The 18,249-nt window shown below is 50.6% G+C and overlaps 1 protein-coding gene across 2 annotated transcripts in view; it reads left to right on the top strand.

The window, feature by feature from the left end:
- The first annotated feature begins 1,131 nt into the window (after positions 1 to 1,131).
- Positions 1,132 to 18,249, top strand: part of nuak1b (NUAK family, SNF1-like kinase, 1b) — a 29,405-nt gene continuing 12,287 nt past the window's right edge. The window contains exons 1-2 of one of the 2 annotated variants that reach the window (XM_088924014.1): positions 1,132 to 2,426; positions 14,759 to 14,879. In XM_088924014.1, coding sequence (XP_088780140.1) covers positions 2,142 to 2,426; positions 14,759 to 14,879 — 406 coding nt within the window. In that variant the 5' untranslated portion in view covers positions 1,132 to 2,141. Of the gene's footprint in view, positions 2,427 to 9,533; positions 9,763 to 14,758; positions 14,880 to 18,249 lie in introns of those variants that run through there. The other variant, XM_088924015.1, reaches the window with a different exon arrangement.

Raw genomic sequence — 18,249 nt, 5'->3', positions numbered from 1 at the left:
CCACACACCAGCTATCAGTGGGGAGGAGAGCAGAGTAATGAAACCAATTCATAGATGGGGATTATTAGGAGGCCATGATTGGTAAGGGCCAATGGGAAATTTGGCCAGGACACCAGGGTTACACCCCTACTCTTTTCGAGAAACGCCCTGGGATTTTTAATGACCACAGAGAGTCAGGACCTCAGTTTTACGTCTCATCTGAAGGATGGTGCCTGTTTACAGTATAGTGTCCCCGTCACTATACTGGGGCATTAGGACCCACATGGAGCGCAGGGTGAGCGCCCCCTGCTGGCCCCACTAACACCTCTTCCAGGTACTGACCAGGCTCACACCCGCTGGGCTGCAGTGGGCTGGCAGTTGTAGTTGCAGGGTGATATGGACGCTGGGATTCCTGAACACAAAGCTCGTGAGTTCAAATCTGAGCTGGGAAGTGGGGTACCGGTCTCAGATTGCTCCAATAAATGCTCTGTGGTCTAAATACGGTAGGTCGCTGGGTTACGAATAAATGTAAAAGGGAAATCTGTTAATTAAGTTAATTAAGCTCTTAAATGGCTACTATGATAAAAATCTATGATAAAAAAAACGAAGTGGGATGATCATGTACACCTGTTAACATCCAGCATTCAACTGGTTTAACTGGTAAGTATGCCTAGCTCTCCTTCAACAGGAGAGAAATTGGGTTTGTTTCAGGTGGCTCAGTGGTGGGCTCTGCTTCTCTCTGCAGCTCTGGACCTGGGGTGCTACCTCTGTGGAGTTTCCAGTATTGGATATCCCTGCGATTTACTGTACGCCCGTCCGTGTTCCGTGCAAGGAGTAACGCCGGGGAGAATTATACACTCAGTACGCATGTTGCTGTGCACTGGAGTCAGCTCTCGGGTTTTCAAGTGCTCTCGCATCCTCGCTCTGTGTTTCCTGCCTCGGCCGCCCCAGGTCAGTCAGACTTCCTCCACGGCGTTGCCCACTGCCTCCGGGCACCGTGGGCGTTTGAGAGGGCCGAGGGAGCGATCCAGCCCCCCTCCCAAAAATGAGGAAGGGCAAGAGAGAGAGTGCGAGAGGGAGGGGGGAGGTAGCGGAATTCCGTAACTCCGCCTCCGGCAGCATACGGCTCGCATTCCTTATTCACAGCCTTCCAGATGAGAAAGAGAAAGGGGGAGAGAGAGAGGGCAGGGGAGAAAGGGAATATAATGACCATGGCATTGCAGCGAGCGCTTCACCCGTCTGTAACTGTACACCGCGCACCTCTGACAACGGCGTCGGCACGGATTACAGACAGGCAGACTGCGCGCTCGGTTTGTGGACAAAATGAGCTCCGCTTTCCAGCTGGACGCCGGGCTTCGGGCTGCCTCCTTGGGCGTCGGTGACGCCGGTGCCTTTTCTGGCTTCTTATTCTAGTCTCCGGGCTGACTGGCACCTATAGCTCCAGTACGCTGCCTGCGCTGTGTAACGGTGTGGACTGGGAGGTGAGGGGGGGGCGCTTCGGGCCAACATGTCTCAGCACGAGAAGCGAAAACGGAAAAAAACCGCCTGCTAATTAACCGGGATCCGGGATGGTTTTAATTGAGTTATTCTTGTATGGTTGCGTTTTGAAACCGTTTTAAAAAGATATATATTTTAATCCCTCGCTGCCTCGATACGGACCTCTCGGTTGTGTACGTGGGGACGCCGTCCTGGCGTGAAAAGCGAAAGTGTGGACGGAAGGCTGGCTGACGGACTGCAGCTTTTACATATGTGATTTTTGTTGTTGTTGTTGTTGTTGTTGTTTAGTTAAAGTTTTATTCCCTAAATTAGAAACTCCGCGTTTCACCTGACCCCGTTTCCTCCTTCACCCTCTTCTCTCCTGCAAAGTAAATGCACTTTAGTTTTTTTTTTAACGTGCCTGTCAAAACCGGACGACATTGTTTCCTAAATTTGAAAATCGACACTTTTGTATCCAAGTCGGGGGAACCCATCGACTGGACGCGGATTCGGCGATTCCCGCCCCCGACACACACAGCAGTGGGCTGCCGAGCAAGAGTCCAGAAATAATAATAAAAAAAAACTCTGTTAGCGTCGCTGTAGGTGTTTTGCTTCCTCTTTGATACAGAACTGTGAAAAGACTTGACAGGTCGGGGCTTTTTTTTTATTTTTACCCCGGTCTCACAATGGACGTTACCTGCCCCTCAAATCGCAAGCTCTCCCGCTCGGGAGCAGAGCTCACCCTGAAGGCGGCGGCCGTGCCCCGGAGAGCCAGCCTCCCCAGACCGCTACCTGCCGACCCGGGGGCCGAGGGCGCCTCGGCGGGAGCGGGGGAGCTCCGGAGGGTGCCCAGCGTGAAGAAGCACCACCACAAGCACAACCTGAAACACCGCTACGAGCTGCTGGAGACCCTGGGGAGAGGCACCTACGGGAAGGTGAAGAAGGCCATCGAGAGGGACTCCGGCCGAGAGGTGAGGGAGCCGAGCCGCGCTTTTCCGCGAGGTGAAAGAAATGAATAAAAAGAAAAGCTCTTAAGCCATACGCGTGTGTGCGTTGGGGAGCTTGAGAGGCCGACACCCCTGTTCTGGCGACTCCACCGTCGCCGGTCTGGGTGCTCGGCTTGAACGGGCTGTCCCAACCGGCGACAGGGCGGCTGAGTCCTTCTCGGGCTGTGCAGCGGTGTCCTGCCGGCTCTGCTACCAGCCGGTACCGCAGCGGTGCCTCTTTGCGGCTGTGCGGCCGGAGCACGTACTGTCGATTCCTGCCGATGGGTCATTTAAATTCCTTCAGGTGGGGAGCTGCGTCAGCACGCGTAGGCTGCAAAGGAGCAAGTAAAAGGTTTTATTCCATGCTGAAAAGAACGTTGCGTTTTCTTTCTTCGCTTTTCAGCATGGAATAAACCTGTTACTGGTTCGTTTAAATTCCTTTATTGCCTGGCGCGGGGAGGGGATGTGGCTCCTTGCGTGTGTCAGAGACCCGGGTGACCGGGTTCAGTGCAGAAGTCACAGCCTTCATCTCGCGCCTCTCGCCCACTGGTTCGCTGGCCAGTCCGGCGTCTGCTCTCACCCCCCTCCGTCTTCCGTTTGTACACCCTTCTCCAGTTCCCAGATCACCGTCACGGCGTGCACACATTGCAGGGCATTTCAAACCCTACAGTACGTGCAACTGCCGTTCCTTTTAATTTGGGAAGCTCCTCTCTCCCTCAGTGACCTTTTTTTTTCCCCCATTTCACACTGTTTGGATCGTGGCTCCGAATGTGCCGAGGTCAGATGAAGCCTGATGTTGCTCGTTCCAGAATCTCGTTCATCCGCTCCTTTAAAATGTTGGGTTGGCGTCAACAACTTGGCTGCACTAGCTGTTCCAGACACCTGACTCTCTTAGCGTAAATATGCACTTCTTATTTTCACCCTGCAACTCATAACAGGGATAATTCCCCCCTGGTCTTTACCAATCGTGGCCTTGTAATCCCATGTCTGAGCTGGCTTCATCACTCTGTTCTCCTCCCCACTGAGAGCTGGTGTGTGGGGAGTGTACTGGTGCACTATGGTTGTTGTCACATCATCCAGGTGGGGCTGCGCACTGGTGGTGGTGGAGGGGAGCCCCCATTACCTGTAAAGCGCTTTGAGTGGAGTGTCCAGAAAAGCGCTATATAAGTGTAAGCAATTATTATTAAAGTATGCATGATGGGTGGGAGGGGTAGGGCTGCTGGCTGTTTCTTACGGGCCTTGCACTGGCCTGAAGAGAGCAGATGTAGTGCTTCCTTCTGGTTCTCCAAGTCCGATGTAGCACACTGCTGCGGACTGCGATGGGCTCCTGGGATATCACAGGAGATGGAAGCTCGCTGCTGACGTCTGCCATGTAGCCGCTGCCAGGCCGCGTGCCGAGGGCTTTCCGCTGGCCTTAGCGGGCTCTAGACGTGGTCTCCGGGGGTGTCAGGGTGCCCAGTGTGACAGGCAGGGCAGCCTGGCAGGGCTAGGGGGAACGTTCCGTCTCCAGAGCTCCTGGCCACCGGGGGGGAGGGTGGAGAGTCCACCAGCTCGGGGTGGAAAAACAGCGCAGCACCTCAGCCCTCTGCCGAGCTCGGGAGAAAGCGCTGATGGGACAGGGGCTCGGTTTTTTTTTACGAGAACATAAAGTCGTTTCATGAGGAGAACAGACCACTTGGCTCTTTACACAGCTCGCAACATCATAGGAGGGATTTTCAAAGCTTTTTTTTTTGCTCTGGAACTGAATTCACTCTTTATTTGCAGAATTTTCAAAACCTGGAAACGGCAGCAAACTTGTAAACAACCGAGATGAGGGACACAAAATTAAGTGTTTTTTTTACTGAAACTTAGCTTGGGATTTTAAATAGGCTCAGGAGAGAGAGCAAAGAGTGAAGCAAAAGTGCTTGGAAAATTGTGCTGTCAGCATGTTTTTTGTGCATCTTCGAGCTGAACTATGAAACATCCCAGCATAGCATCCTGTACAATGTGGCTTGGAAGTCTCATCTATGCATTGATGCTCCTTTAAAATTAATATAGATGTCATTTTGATTTGGGATCTGCTTTTAACACGTTTCAGTTAATTTATCTTCTGCTTCCTGAGCTTTCATTGAATAACAGCTGGAGTCATTTGTTTGGCATTTCTTTAAAGACTCTAGTCAGCTTTTCCTCTTAACTGTTTTTGACAAAGAGCGAAAAGATGAAATTTGTTTTAAATTAAAGTCCTTGTAACTTGAACCGTCTGGGGGGACTTGATGGTCTCAATGTGTACTTGAGGGGCACATGTGGACACTACATGGAAGTGTGTTTAAAACCAAGAACAGGGCGGGGGGGGCAGGTCTTTACACCAAGGGTTGTGGGTGTATGGAACAAAATTCTCAGCTGTGGTGTTGAAGCTGATAGCTGGTTTCTTTCAAGGATAAGATCCTGGAATTGATTAGCTACTAACTACCCAGCAGGCTAGATGGCCCACATGACCACCTCTTGTTTGTAATCTTTCTTTGTGTGTGCTCTTACTTGTGTGGGTGTGTCCACATGCAAGTGCCTAATGCATTTCTGGCGCATACTTGCAGTCCATGTGAATATAAACACTGTGACTGTAGTGCCTTAAGAGATAAGTCCTCAAAATCCACAAAACAATTCACTTGTTGCCAGACCTAAATCTAGCAGCTAATTCACCCTTCAACTCACACCTGGCAGCCCACTGCAGCTCAGCAGGTGTGAGCCTGGAAAGTACCTGGATGGGAGACTCCTGGGAAAGCTAAGGTTGCTGCTGGAAGAGGTGTTAGTGGGGCCAGTAATGGGTGCTCACCCTGTGGTCTGTGTGGGTCCTAATGCCCCAGTGTAGTGGCGGGGACACTATACTGTAAATAGGCACCGTCCTTCAGATGAGACATAAAACCGAGGTTCTGACTCTCTGTGGTTGTTAAAAATCCAAGGGCATTTCTTCAAAAGGGTAGGGGTGTTACCTGGCCAAACGTCCCCCTGGCCCTTACCAGTCATGGCCTCCTAATAACCCCCATCTCTGAACTGGCTTCATCACTCTGCTCTCCTCCCCACTGAGAGCTGGTGTCACATCATCCAGGTGGGGCTGCACATTGGTGGTGGTGGTGGAGGGGAGTGCCCATTACCTGTAAAGCACAGTGAGTGGACATTCCAGTGGACACTATATGAGTGTGTAAGGAATTATTATTAAAGATGAATGGAACTGACTTGTCTCACAAGGACACCATCTAGCCCACTTCAGCCTGACCTGACTATTGCCTGATTTCAGTGTCCCTCGCTCATCGGTGCTGAACAGATTCCCATGTAGCTGGTTTCCAAACCGGATTGAGGGAAACTACACCGCCTGTGGAGGTCAGGGCATTGCAGATAAATTCAGGGTGATGCCAAACATTTGGCCTCAGCCATTTTTCAGTGTGAGAACCATACCTAGAACGTCCGTAAACGTGAGTTTTTTTAAAAAGCAGAGACGCGGGAGACGTGCCGCCTTAGTCCGAGAGGGACTGGTGCCGGGAGTGCTTCAGCCGTGCACAGAACAAGCACGCTCAGCGCCTTTGCAGAGCTTGGATGAGGGGCTGACAGCAGTTATCTGTCTGGCAGAAGAACCTCTCAGACTCTTGAGTTGTTCCTTCAGTATGTGCTTGAGATAACAGCGGTGAGGCTTTCACTCAGTATGGGGCTCCACCCTCAAAAGCCGTGAAAGCAGGTGTGTCTGACGCAGATCCTGGAGGGCCATAAAGTCTTGCTTATCGTGGCCTTTTTATCTAGTTCCTAGGACGGCTGTGACGGGTGCCCCTCTAGTGAAAAAACATTTTGTGGGTAAATGAACGTTCTCTCCCCCCCCCCTCATGCCCTGCTGCTGGCCCGAGCCCTGCGTGGAAGAGCAGCACATGCAAGTGCCCGGTGCAGCCTAGCAGTGTAAACAAACGCATTAGGGTGCTGTCGCTACGGACGCTGTCAGATAAAGACTGTCGGCCGTGAATGAGGAATGTCATTCCAGCGAGCGGTGTGACGCTGGCCCTTGGCCACAGCCCTGCTGGTGTTGTCCCAGTGGGCCTGCGGTGCGCGTGGCCGTGGCGGTCGGCGAGTTCAGCGTGTGGCGTCGTGCGGTTCGGGATGTTTTGCGTCCGGCCGGCTGCGTGTTATTCTGGAAGCGGGGCTGGCGCTACGTGTGGCGCTCGAGTCGAGTTTAGCAACAGCTGTTGCAGCGGAGTGTGACCGCTGAGTCAGCCCTCTATAAATACGCGGCGGCCTCGAGCTGTTTGTGTCGTCTGGGCTTTTGTGCGGCTCCCGGGCTGTTTACGTTTGTCCGAGGTGCGCGAGGCGGATGTTTAAGAACCCGTCCTGGGCGCGCGGATGAAATATCCTGCGGAAATTTGTGCGCACGCAGGGCCTGCAGCCTCCGCCTGCCTGCTGTGCCGTTCAGCACTAAGGACAGAGTGTCCGCTCAGGGGGGCACGTCCCTCGAGCTCGGGGGTTTCCCAGGCGGGCCGCTCCGCACCTGCTGCGCCCGCCTCAGATGTGCGAGTGGGTTTTAGTCAGTGGTCTCGGCGCATGGACAGCACCTCTCTCTGGGAGGGAGGAGGCCTCCCGCGCAGCTCGACAAGATGTTTATTTATTTCTTTTTCTGTTTGTAAACCTCGCGCGGGTTAAGATCCGGCCAAGTCCCTTTGTCCCTGGTCTGTTTTAATTCCTGCACGGGGTGTCCGCGGAGGGGGGCTGGGACAAGTGGACATGTGACCAGCTGGCCTGCCTTCACTTTTCCCTCGTGTCCCGAGGAGAGATAACCCCCATCTGTTAACACACAGTCCGAGGGGAGGACACAGCCGAGCAGGGGGACGCAGCCCAGTCTCGTCCCCGACAGCTTGAGTGATGTGCCCAGAGGTCTGGTTTCTGCGATGGGGTGGAACAGTGCCAAGGACGTTTTTGGCGGGACTGTTAAGAATGACCCAGTGTGTGCTGATATTTGGATGTGGAGGGGGGCGGATTTAATCCAATCGCACTCTGCCTTGGCAGCCACCCCATTTGTTTTCTATAGTCCCTTTTATGAACCTCAGAACTAAGACATGGGTAATATCTACTGTGGCTCATTGGTTCTAGGGTGTATCTATAGCTGCTTGTTTGTTCTAGGCTGCATCTATTGCAGCTCATTTGTTTAAAGCTGCATCTATTGATGTTCTAGGCTGCATCTATCGTGGATCATTTGTTCTAGAGTGTATCTATAGCTGCTCATTTGTTTCTTGGCTGCATGTCTCGGCGTTCTAGGCTGTATCTATTGGTGTTCTAAGCTGCATCCGTTGCGCCGTGTGTGTTCTAGACTGCATCTGTTGGTGTTCTAGGCTGTATCTATTGCGGCCCGTTCGTTCTAGGCAGTATCTATTGCGGCCCGTTCGTTCTAGGCAGTGTCTATTGCGGCCCGTTCGTTCTAGGCTGTGTCTATTGCGGCCCGTTCGTTCTAGGCTGTATCTATTGCGACTCGTTCGTTCTAGGCTGTATCTATTGCGACTCGTTCGTTCTAGGCTGTATCTATTGTGGCTCGTTTGTTCGCTTGGGTAGGGTCACCAGGCCTGTCAGTGATGCAGCTGAACACAGAGACCGGGACTTTAAGTTACAGTCTCTACTCCGAATGGAGCTCTTTGGGAGATTTTGGGAGATTTTACTTCCCAATAAATTGAATTTATGTCTCTGTATTTTCTGTTCCTTTTCTCCTTCTCTCCGTTCTCCCTAGCACTGTCCCCCGAACTGACTAACCAGACCCCTTTGAACTGGAAAAGAATGTTATTAGCAGACTTTATGCTTGGGTATTTTTTGTAATATTTGATGTTTTGTGATGACTGGCAGCCTTGTTTCTGGTAAATCATGTATGTCAAAAAAGTAAACCGATATCCTCTCTATCCATGAAACCCAGCAACTGGTTCTGGACCCAGAGCCGCTCTTGACTGGCCAGAGCAGTCAGGATACAGCATGTCAAACTGGGTTATAGTGCAAGCAGTACTGCTCAATATATAACAATGGGCACTTTGCCTACAAGCCATTGCTGCTTAATATCAGCCTATTAGTTTGTTTGACAAACGCAATCAATGAAAGACTTTCTCAGTTCTTTGTTTTATTTCCTATTGGCTGTGATCCAGTTGCAGGCGCTGCTGTTATCTGACATTTGAGACGCCGAGATGGCTAGAGGAGGCAAGGGTGCTTTGGGGTGGCAGAACAAGGGTGCCACCTGTGAGACCCAGCAGAGAGCGTGCCAGCTGTGTGGGTTTGTTGAGTCTCAGCCCCCGGTCATGGGCTCACGCACGAGGCCTCGTTTTCCTCTGTAGCCAGCAGTGGTCGCTGACTCAGCTGTCAGACACCGGTCAGACACCTCCATGGGGGTGAGAGAGGGGAAGGTGACAGACGAGGAGGAGGAGGCGGAGAGGAGATGAACAGAACAGGGAGGAGAAAGAGGCAGAGCGAGGAGAGGGAGAGGAGGCATCAGGGAAGGGGGTTAGAGGAGTTAAGGTGGGACAACAGAAGAATGACATTGAGATCTGGTGGTTTATAATAATAGCTTATTGTTATTTCTTAACATTCTGAAATTAATTTCAACAAGTATTTACTCATTTATTAGTATTGCTACTTCTGTCTCTTCATACCTGGAAGAGGTGTTAGTGGGGCCAGCAGGGGGCGCTCACCCTGCGGTCCATGTGGGTCCTAATGCCCCAGTATAGTGACGGGGACACTATAGTGTAAAATGGCGCTGTCCTTCAGATGAGACATAAAACCAAGGTCCTGACTCTCTGTGGTCATTAAAAATCCCAGGGCGTTTCTCGAAAAGAGTAGGGGTGTAACTTCCCAAATTTCCCATTGGTCTTTACCAAATCATGGCCTCCTAATAATCCCCATCTCTGAACTGGCTTCATCACTCTGCTCTCCTCCACACTGAGAGCTGGTGTGTGGGGAGTGTACTGGAGCACTATGGCTGCCGTCACATCATCCAGGTGGGGCTGCACACTGGTGGTGGTGGAGGGGAGCCCCCATTACCTGTAAAGAGCTTTGAGTGGAGTGGAAAGCGCTATATACGTGTAAGCAATTATTATTATTATTACTCCTCAGTCTCTTTCAGTTTGCCACAGATTGCAGATTATGGATGAGTCTTAAAATATGAGAGGGAGAGAGAAGCAGGGACTGACGGGGACATGGTCGTGTGGAAAAGAGGTGGACGAAGAGAAGGCACGTCTCTGTGGAGAAATACAGCGAGAAGGCTGTGCTGACGGCGTGGCTGTGAGTCGATAGCGACAGATGAAAATGCACCTTCAGCAGGAAATGAAAGCTGTCGAGAAAGGTAATATCCTGCAAAGGTGCTGAGAGCAAGGACACGCAAAAAGACGAATTACTGGGCACAGAAAAGACAATACACACCAAGTACTTGACCAGGATAAGAAAACACAATGAAGAACAGACCCCGACGAAATACAGGCTCAGGGACCACAGCCTGTCTAGTATCATAATGTAAAACATTGAAATTGACCATATTTTTCTGAAGCTAAAACTGAAAGTTTTCAGACACCCATTTCTGCAGATTGCATAATGTTTTATAGTGTTCACTGTATTTAAAGGTAAATTCTAAATATTATGGTCCATGAACCGGGTACAGGTCATATAAAGAATGAATGGCGTGCCCACTCATCTATTTGTGTGATCTGTGTTTTAAATACATACCGTACTGTGTGTACAACAAAGAGGACACCCTTCAGATCATTAAAATGTGAAATCTTGCGTCTTAACTCTCTGGAAGGTTGTGCTCTTAATCTGCCGCAATGGCCTGAGAAAGAGAGGCCTGTCATTACAGTACAGTGGAGCGCGGGTATAACCTTACGTAGATCAAACGGATGTCATGTTAAACTGCATCCGTTTGGGAAGCCCACAATGCAGTCCTTTGTGTGTCTAACAATGACACCACTTCATTTAAGACAGCTGCCACTGAAGCCCGAACCAGGGTTTTAAAACAGGGGGCCCGGCTGGCACTGGGATCAAAGCCTGCTGCGTTAGTGATCTATCAAGAGTCTCTCCCAGGTTCAGGGCAGGCTGGAGGGGATGGGTTTGTCTGTGGGCAAGACGCTGGGGGACACAGTGGGATGGGCTGTGGCACTGGGCGTCTTTGCCGAATCTCTTGACTATTTCCACTTTTGAGGAGGGTCAACGGCGGCTGACCTTAGCTGTCCTTGGTGTGCTGGCTGGAAAAGGAGGTGGTCTATTACCGGAGACAGATGCCAAGTGAGCGGTGGCCATCTTGCTCATTGGGTTGCCCATAGTAACTCCTCTGAGTAGTGGCATGGTCCAGATTTTGGCCTGTAATACAGCCATCTTGGTCTATCGATGTTTTGGCTCTCACATCCTGGTTTTTCCCGGTTCAACATCTGGCTCATAACCATAAGAGCACAGCGGTGACACATGGGAAGAGTTCATTCAGCTCATCCGGCCCTGTTGGTAAACCAGATGTCCAGTTTCCGGTCAGTGTTAACCATGCTTGCTTAGGGAGCCTTCACACAGTCGATGTCTCCAGGAATGTCTCCGGTGACTGCTGTAGGATGTTTTCTGCTGTTGATGCTGACAGAGCCTGGGCTGGTGAAGGAGCAAGGGTACATGGTGAAGGAATAGGGGTCCATCTGAGCTTGTCGTCCTCTGCGATGTGCCCTGCATAGGACGAGATCAGAGCGATCGGCTTGCTGCACACATGCCTGGGAGACAATGGGGAATAATGGGAGTCAGAGGGCAGGACTCATACAAAAGAGAAACTGAAATATATAACAATGATAACAGCTCTGGACAGTGGGCAATTTATGCTCTTAACCACAGTTTCACCTAACAGATGTCCAGACTGCCCCGCTTTGTAACCTTTCGCACGTTCTCAAGTCCACTTCACTTGAATTTACATGAGCAGATTCCTTATAGACACTTGTTCTTTTACTCAAAGGCAGCCTCTGTGCAAGCCGTTTAAGTGTGGAATTTGCTGCCCTAGTTTTTTTTCTTTTTTTCGATGGAATTTGCCTCTGTTTCTGTAGAAGGAAACACCCTCGCTTCTTTCAAGAAATGAAAGAAGCCAGGATCTGGCTTCAACGACATTACCGGGATAGATTTGTTCCATGCTGCCGCACACCTTTGCGCAAAGGAGTGCCCCTGCAAGCTGGAAGTGCTGGTAGAACTGCAGGAGGAGAACTGAGACAGCGCGCTCCTCACACGCGCTGTGTGTTGCTGTGAGAGACACGGGCCCAGTCAGTCAGTTAGCACTGTACAAAAGTGCCTCTGGCAATATTCACACCTCCTCTCTCCATCATCCTCCACACAGCAGCATGAGAGAGCCGCGATTCCTTCACAGAGGAGTACTGACACAAAACACCGCCTTATCTGCCCTCTCTCCCTCGAATTCTCCATATTCCCCCCCCCCCCCCTCTGTTCTTATGCCTACATTCTTGCTGGCTCAATTGCTCATTCCCTCTACTTTTTTTTAACACTCCAGTTTCCCTCCCTCACCCTCTCTCTTCTCTTCTCCTGTTGCTCCAATTCGTGTCTGGGCTTCATCTATTAATAATTAGTCCGTATCCTTCTGCCTGCGTGCAGGGCCGCGTTACCATGGTAGTGCCACATGGGGCCTGTCTGTGGATGGGTTTTAGTGAGCGCTGTTTGTGCAGACACTGCCCACAGTGACGAGCGATTGCGGAGGATTACAGGAGTGTGGGAGCACCGCCGCAGAGATCAATTTTCTGATTCGCTTATTTTGTGTTATATGGCTGATGGAGCTGCCAGTTGATCAGTGACTTCCACCCCTTGACCACAAAGTGAAAAATAAAACAAAGAAATCTTTGCTGACAGTGTCAACACGAGGCAGTGATTGTGTACACTTAAGGAGTTGTCGCATCTTATATCACTGCCCCCCATAATCTAGTTGCATGTTGTAGAAGATCATCTCACGTGAACCCCCTGTTTTAGGGTACCTGCACCCTGTTTGCTGTAACCTTTGAGATCAAAGCTGGCGAACAGTGAAACAGGCCGGGCCAGTCCTCTTGTAAAGCTCTACCACACTCACTTGGTCTGTAACCTGCTTTTATCTCACTGGATTCCCCTGTAAACCATTATCTAAAAACAGAAGGAGCTGCCTTGCTCTTCTCTCTTTTTCCCCTCATGAGAAAAACGACCCTGAATTTCCCCTGCGGTAAATTATTCCCTGATCTAACAGTGAGCCCTCAAACGAGCCGGGCGCCAGGACGAGCTGAGCAGACCCTGGCACCTGTGTGCTGAACCTTTTTTTCTAGAGCAGCAGTTTCCAGTCCTGGTCCTGCTGACTCACACCCCTGCTGGTTTTCATTCCCTCCCGCCTTAATTAGATAAATGAAGACTCAATGGATCTAACGAGCTGCTTCAGTTTAATATGTGCATTTTGTTTTCGAGTCACAAGCTTAAAGCTCGGGGTTAAATACCACGGTTAAAGCTCCGACATGTTGAAGAGCAAACAGTTCAGATCAGTCTTGTTATTATTAAGTCAATGAAGGGTCCGATTGTGTCACTGAGCGTTCAGCTGGAACGAAAGCCAGCAGGCAGGTGGGTCACCAGGACCCGAGAGGAAAATCAGACACAGGTGCCAGCAGATCTTTCTCTCTCCGCCTGTACCTGTTCTCGCTCCGAGTGCTCCCGATCCCTTCGAACCCGCAGCCCAGCGAGTCCCGGGGGAGCTGGGAGGCGTGCCCGTGGCTCAGAAGCCCAGAAGACCGGTTCAGGATAGACTGTCAGCTCGGTTCCCTCTGCTGTGCAGACCCGTTGTCGGAGGAAACGATCCGAACCCCCGGTCCTGTGACGCAGGCCCGCCAGGACGTGCCCCCCACCCGGGGCGCAGCTGGGTCCCACTGCGCCACGCAGCCTGGCCCGCATGCTCCTCGCCCGCTGACGCTCCGCCTGCTTCCCTCTGCTGCTTCATGCTGCCGCCTGCCAGCCTGGGATAATGGCAAACAGTGGCACGGCGCCATCCCCTATGAAACAGACGGATCCATGCCCATAATTTGCCATCCGATATGCCTATTAAACGCGGATGAGGGCGTCAACAACAACACTAATAATATGAGCCGCGGAACACGCCCAGTTATGCTCAGCCTGCCTTGAATGCATTCCACTTACAGTATTTTATGGCTTCTTCGGAAGGCTGTGGCACCAAAGCATCAATTAAGTTTTATTGTGCAGCGCGCGCTCCATAGCTATCGCTGTCATGCAACTGGTGTCATCACGGAGCGATAGGAGTATGGTAAACACAGGCTGTAGACGGGGCCCGCGCCCCCCCCACACGGTCAGGAGACCGCAGGGATGTCCCGGTCAGCCAGCGGACAGGATGACCCTGACACTCTCTCTGCGCTCAGCAGGAAAAGGTGATGGAGCCGCAGATCAAGTTTGTTTCATCCCGTGGCGCTGGGGATATTAAATGGCCCCTTGAGACAGGGCTGTGACACCTGTTTCGGTTGCCGCTACCAAGTGTGGGCAAGTGTGGACCCTCCAGTGGAGCAAGCTCAGGTGGGCCGGGGCTCTCTTCTGCCGCCCAGGTGTTCACCCCTGCGTGCAATGATGTGGTGGGGTTGATGTGGTGGGAAGCTGATGCACTTCATAAAATACCTTGAGTCCATCAACCCACAGGGTGTTTAGAACGCAAAGGAACGATTCAAGGTGAATTCACTGCCGGAAAGTAATAACAATGAAAAGGCACAAATGGCCCCACTGGTAAGCCTTCGTCAGCTGTGAGTCACACCTCACTTCCTTCTCTTCCTTGTGGAAGTAGCCTCGACATGCTCCTCTGCAGATGAGGCGGGAGACCCCCGTCTCTGGCGTCCCGCTGTTCTAGGCCCCCCTGTTCCGAATACAGATGTTCTCCTCTTCTCCGACTCGTACTTCCGCTCGGCAGGCGGTCCTTCCTCCCAGCCCCCGCGGTCACTTGAGGGCGTGCTGGCCAGCGACGTTCCCCCGCTCACGTTACGGATCCTGGACTCCTGGGATGAAATCTGTGTGTCATGCCCGCGGCATTTCAGAAGGGCTGTTCACCCTCTTAGACCCCAGATGCAGGATTTTGCTGCTCTTATGTGTTTTTGTACTAAAATGTGCCACGCTACTGTTCTGCAATCCCACTGTATTTCCCAGCGTGCGTGTGCATGTACAGTACAAGTGCACCATTGGTCCGTTTAGCCATTTCAGTCCGAGCTTTTGGAGGGATTGGGGACCTTTGATGTTCCCTTTGCATAGCTGGGGTGTCCTGCTTTTGTCCAGGGTGTCTCTGTTGTAACTCCCCGTTTCCTTCTCTCTCCTAGGTGGCCATCAAGTCAATCCGGAAGGAGAAGATCAAAGACGAGCAAGACATGGTGCACATCCGCCGGGAGATCGAGATCATGTCCTCACTCCGACACCCCCACATCATCTCCGTCTACGAAGGTCTGTCTGTATTCTTGTTGTCCATCTGCCTCTGTCTGTCTTTGTCTTTTTGTCTCTTTGTACCTCCCCGCTGGCAGTGGGAGCACAGCCTGTCCTCTCTGGGCAGCCAGGTCTGCCTGTGTCGCCCGGTTTATATGGCCAGGCTGTGGTCACTGAGCCTGTCCTCTCTGGGCAGGCTGGTCAGTCTGTGTCACTCAGTTTCTATGGCCTGGGTCAGTGGTCCTCAATACTAGTCCTGTAGTACCTTATGCCTGGTGGTTTTTGTTCTACATCATTCAGGTGTGTGAGCTGAAATATAACAGGAAGCATAAGTAGACATAAGAAGGGAAAACACAGACTCTCTAAGGGAGTGAACAAAATAGTGTCACCTCTGTGTGCTCAGCATATACTGTAGAGGTCATCTCTCAAGAGCTGTTGAGTCAGAAACAAGAAAGCAAATGCTTAATTAATTTGAAGTTTGAGTTGAAGTTTGAAGAGAGATCGCATAAAGATCAATGTGATGAAGTTCTTGGAAATAATGAGCTTTAGGGTATTGTTGAAACCAAGGACTGTGCAGACACTGGGAAACTCCAGGACCAGGACTGAGAGCCCAAGGCCTAGAATATCAGGAAATCATGGGCTATCACTAGTATAGTATGATCAGCAGTCTGTCTGAGCCTCTGTCGCTGCTCTCCTGTCCTCCTCCACTTGTCTGCCAGGGTCTGTATCGTCTCATGAGCATCTTTCTCTTCACCAATGAGTTTGGACTTCATGGATTTTAACAGTTTATATTCTTTCAGTAGTGATAGAAAACCCCACTCAGTTGTTGCCTGGCAAAGTGTGGCAAATTTTTGTGGGTGTTGTTTCTTCAAATGCATTACTGGAGACTGCGACCTCTTGGCAGGGAGTGAACAAGACCTATCTCTGCCAGTAGCCTGTGTGTTTCTGGGTGTCTGTGTTTATTTGGATTGTGTCTGGGTCGGAGATTGCGAGTCTGCGTGTTAGTCTGCCTATCTGTGTTTGTGTGTGTGGGTGTGTGTGTCTCCATGTGTTTGGGCGATGGAGTGTGGAGCTGTCCCACATCAGAGGAGCTGCGTTTCGGATCACTCCCTCCGGCTGCTGCTCTGATCTCCCGGCCAAACATCTGCTCCCTGTTAGAGAGGAGCTGCAACGACGGACCTCAGGCAGAGTCTAACAGACTGGCCGAGGAGAGGGGGACTGCAGCCGGGAACAGGGAAACTAAAGAAGCTCAGCCCTCCAGTCCAGCCAGTGCGTGGCTTGATCTCCACTCACCCACCACTCCTTCCGCTGGAATGTTAAAGGAAACCTTGGATGTAAAATGTTAATTGCTTAATTGAGCCCATCTAGCTCATTTGGCCGTTAGGCGCTAATTCATCCGAGAGTCCCTGGAGGAGTCCAGGGTAGGGGCTTTAAGAACATGGCTGGGTAGCTGAACCCATAATCCTTTGGGTAGGGAAGCGCCTCCCGTTCTCGGTTTTAAAAGCACTTTTCCCTTAAATTCCTCTGGTTCGTGCTTCGCTCTTGATCATAAGGAAGTCTTTATGGGTTGACGCGGTTGGTGCTTTTGAGGATTTTGAATTCTTGGATCAGGTTCCCTCATAATATTCTGTGTACAAGGCTAAAAATGTTTGGTTCCCTCTGCCAGACAATGTAGGAGATTCCAGGAAGTGCTCTTTACTGGACTGATTCCAGAGCAGCAAAGTCTGTTCTAGGACATGGTGAAATATATACCGTACAGTACCGTGTACTATGAACTGTATGGTATCTATATACCATATACTGTTGGGTACAGCACAAACAAACACGAGCTGGAAAAATATCTGCCCTTCACCTCGCCCGAATCAGCCATGTGCACTTCAGTAAGTCCAAAGCGTTCACCCACTGTGGTGTATGGTATCCCGAGAGTGTCCCGATGAGACAGCACTTCTGGCTTCTGTGCTGCATCTCTGTAGATCTGAGTGTCCCAATGTACTCCAGCCCTGATCCCAACCATGAAGCCAACTCTGTTGTATATTCACAGAGCCCTTGTTCACTGCAGTGCATGCTCTGTCAGTGAAGCCTGTGTGTACCTGTGTATGGACAGCTTAGAAGAATAATGAGCTAAACCCCCCAAAATTTTGTTAAATAAAATCGTGACGCTTAACATCCCTTGTTCCACACGGCGAAGACATTTTCTGAAAACCAAAATTTAAATATATTGCAGTGAAGATACCAGAGGTGCAGAACCTAAGAATACAGTGAACTTTTTCAGTGGTTACATTTACAGTATATTCTGTATCTGTATAGACAGTCCTGTCCTGCACAACAGGGAACTGACCAGGTCCAGTCTGAAGGTGGTGCTGGAGAAGTGGTTGACTTTCACACGGGTGCTGAACTGGGGTGTGACAGGCTTGAAGTGTTTTTTTTTTCTTATTTCGCAGCCTTTCCCCAAAACTAGTTTTTGTACCATCACAATCTCATGGTAGGTAGGGTAGTTCCTTTAAGGGAGAAGAGCCTGGGGCAAGTAGTTAAATATGTGCTATGAACATCATTGACTTAGCTGTATGAAGTACAGAGCACATGTTATGGATAGTCATGCGTATTTATTAAAGAAAATCACAGACAGCAGTTAGCTATAGGAGAGGAATCAAAAAACAGCAGGAGATCCCTGCTTTAAGGCCTGGCGGTACGTAAACGAGCTGTAAGAATCCAGACAGTGATAGAAGTAAGCTCGGTCTTTGTAAGCATTTCCGTTGAGGTCCTGAGAGCACTGATCGCATTTTAAGCCTTTAATTCTACCCCTGAACCACAGCTTTTATTCTATTCTATGTAAAAAAAATGGTCAAAAATGATAAATTGACTAATAGATAAAGAAAGCAGGTAAGCATCTTGATATCTTGGGAAGGAGCTGCTGTCCTGTCTTGAGCAGGGCGAAAGTTGGTGGATTTTGACTGAGCACAAGTCACCTTTTAATTGGATACTTTTTATTTACCATTCCCTTCTAATAGAGATCGGTTTGCTTTGTCTTGTTCAAGCTTCAGAGGGCGTTTTTATTGCTGGAGAAGCACAGAGGACGGGCCTGTAAGAGGACTATCTTTATTACAGAGTGGTGGGTCGATGTTCGAACTCCGAAGTCCAGTTCTGACTGAGATCCCACTGGGTCACGAGTGACAGCTAGATAAGGGCTGCATGGACAAGCTACTGAAATGATGCACAAGAGACGAGCACCCCCGTCTCCTTGCGCTGGCAGCTGTGCCGATGTTCTCCAGCAGTAGCAGTGAGAGGCAGTGAAATTGTACTGTGTACGAGCAGCCAGACGCCGTGCGAGAGAGCCCGGGGTCTGACCTGGTTTGCATTGAGTACGTACTGTAGATGTCGGCACGGATCTGGG

Source organism: Atractosteus spatula, chromosome 8 (genome assembly GCF_055471065.1).
Source record: "Atractosteus spatula isolate fAtrSpa1 chromosome 8, fAtrSpa1.hap1, whole genome shotgun sequence".
NCBI classification, from domain to species: domain Eukaryota; kingdom Metazoa; phylum Chordata; class Actinopteri; order Semionotiformes; family Lepisosteidae; genus Atractosteus; species Atractosteus spatula.
This window is presented reverse-complemented; position numbering and strand designations above follow the sequence as displayed.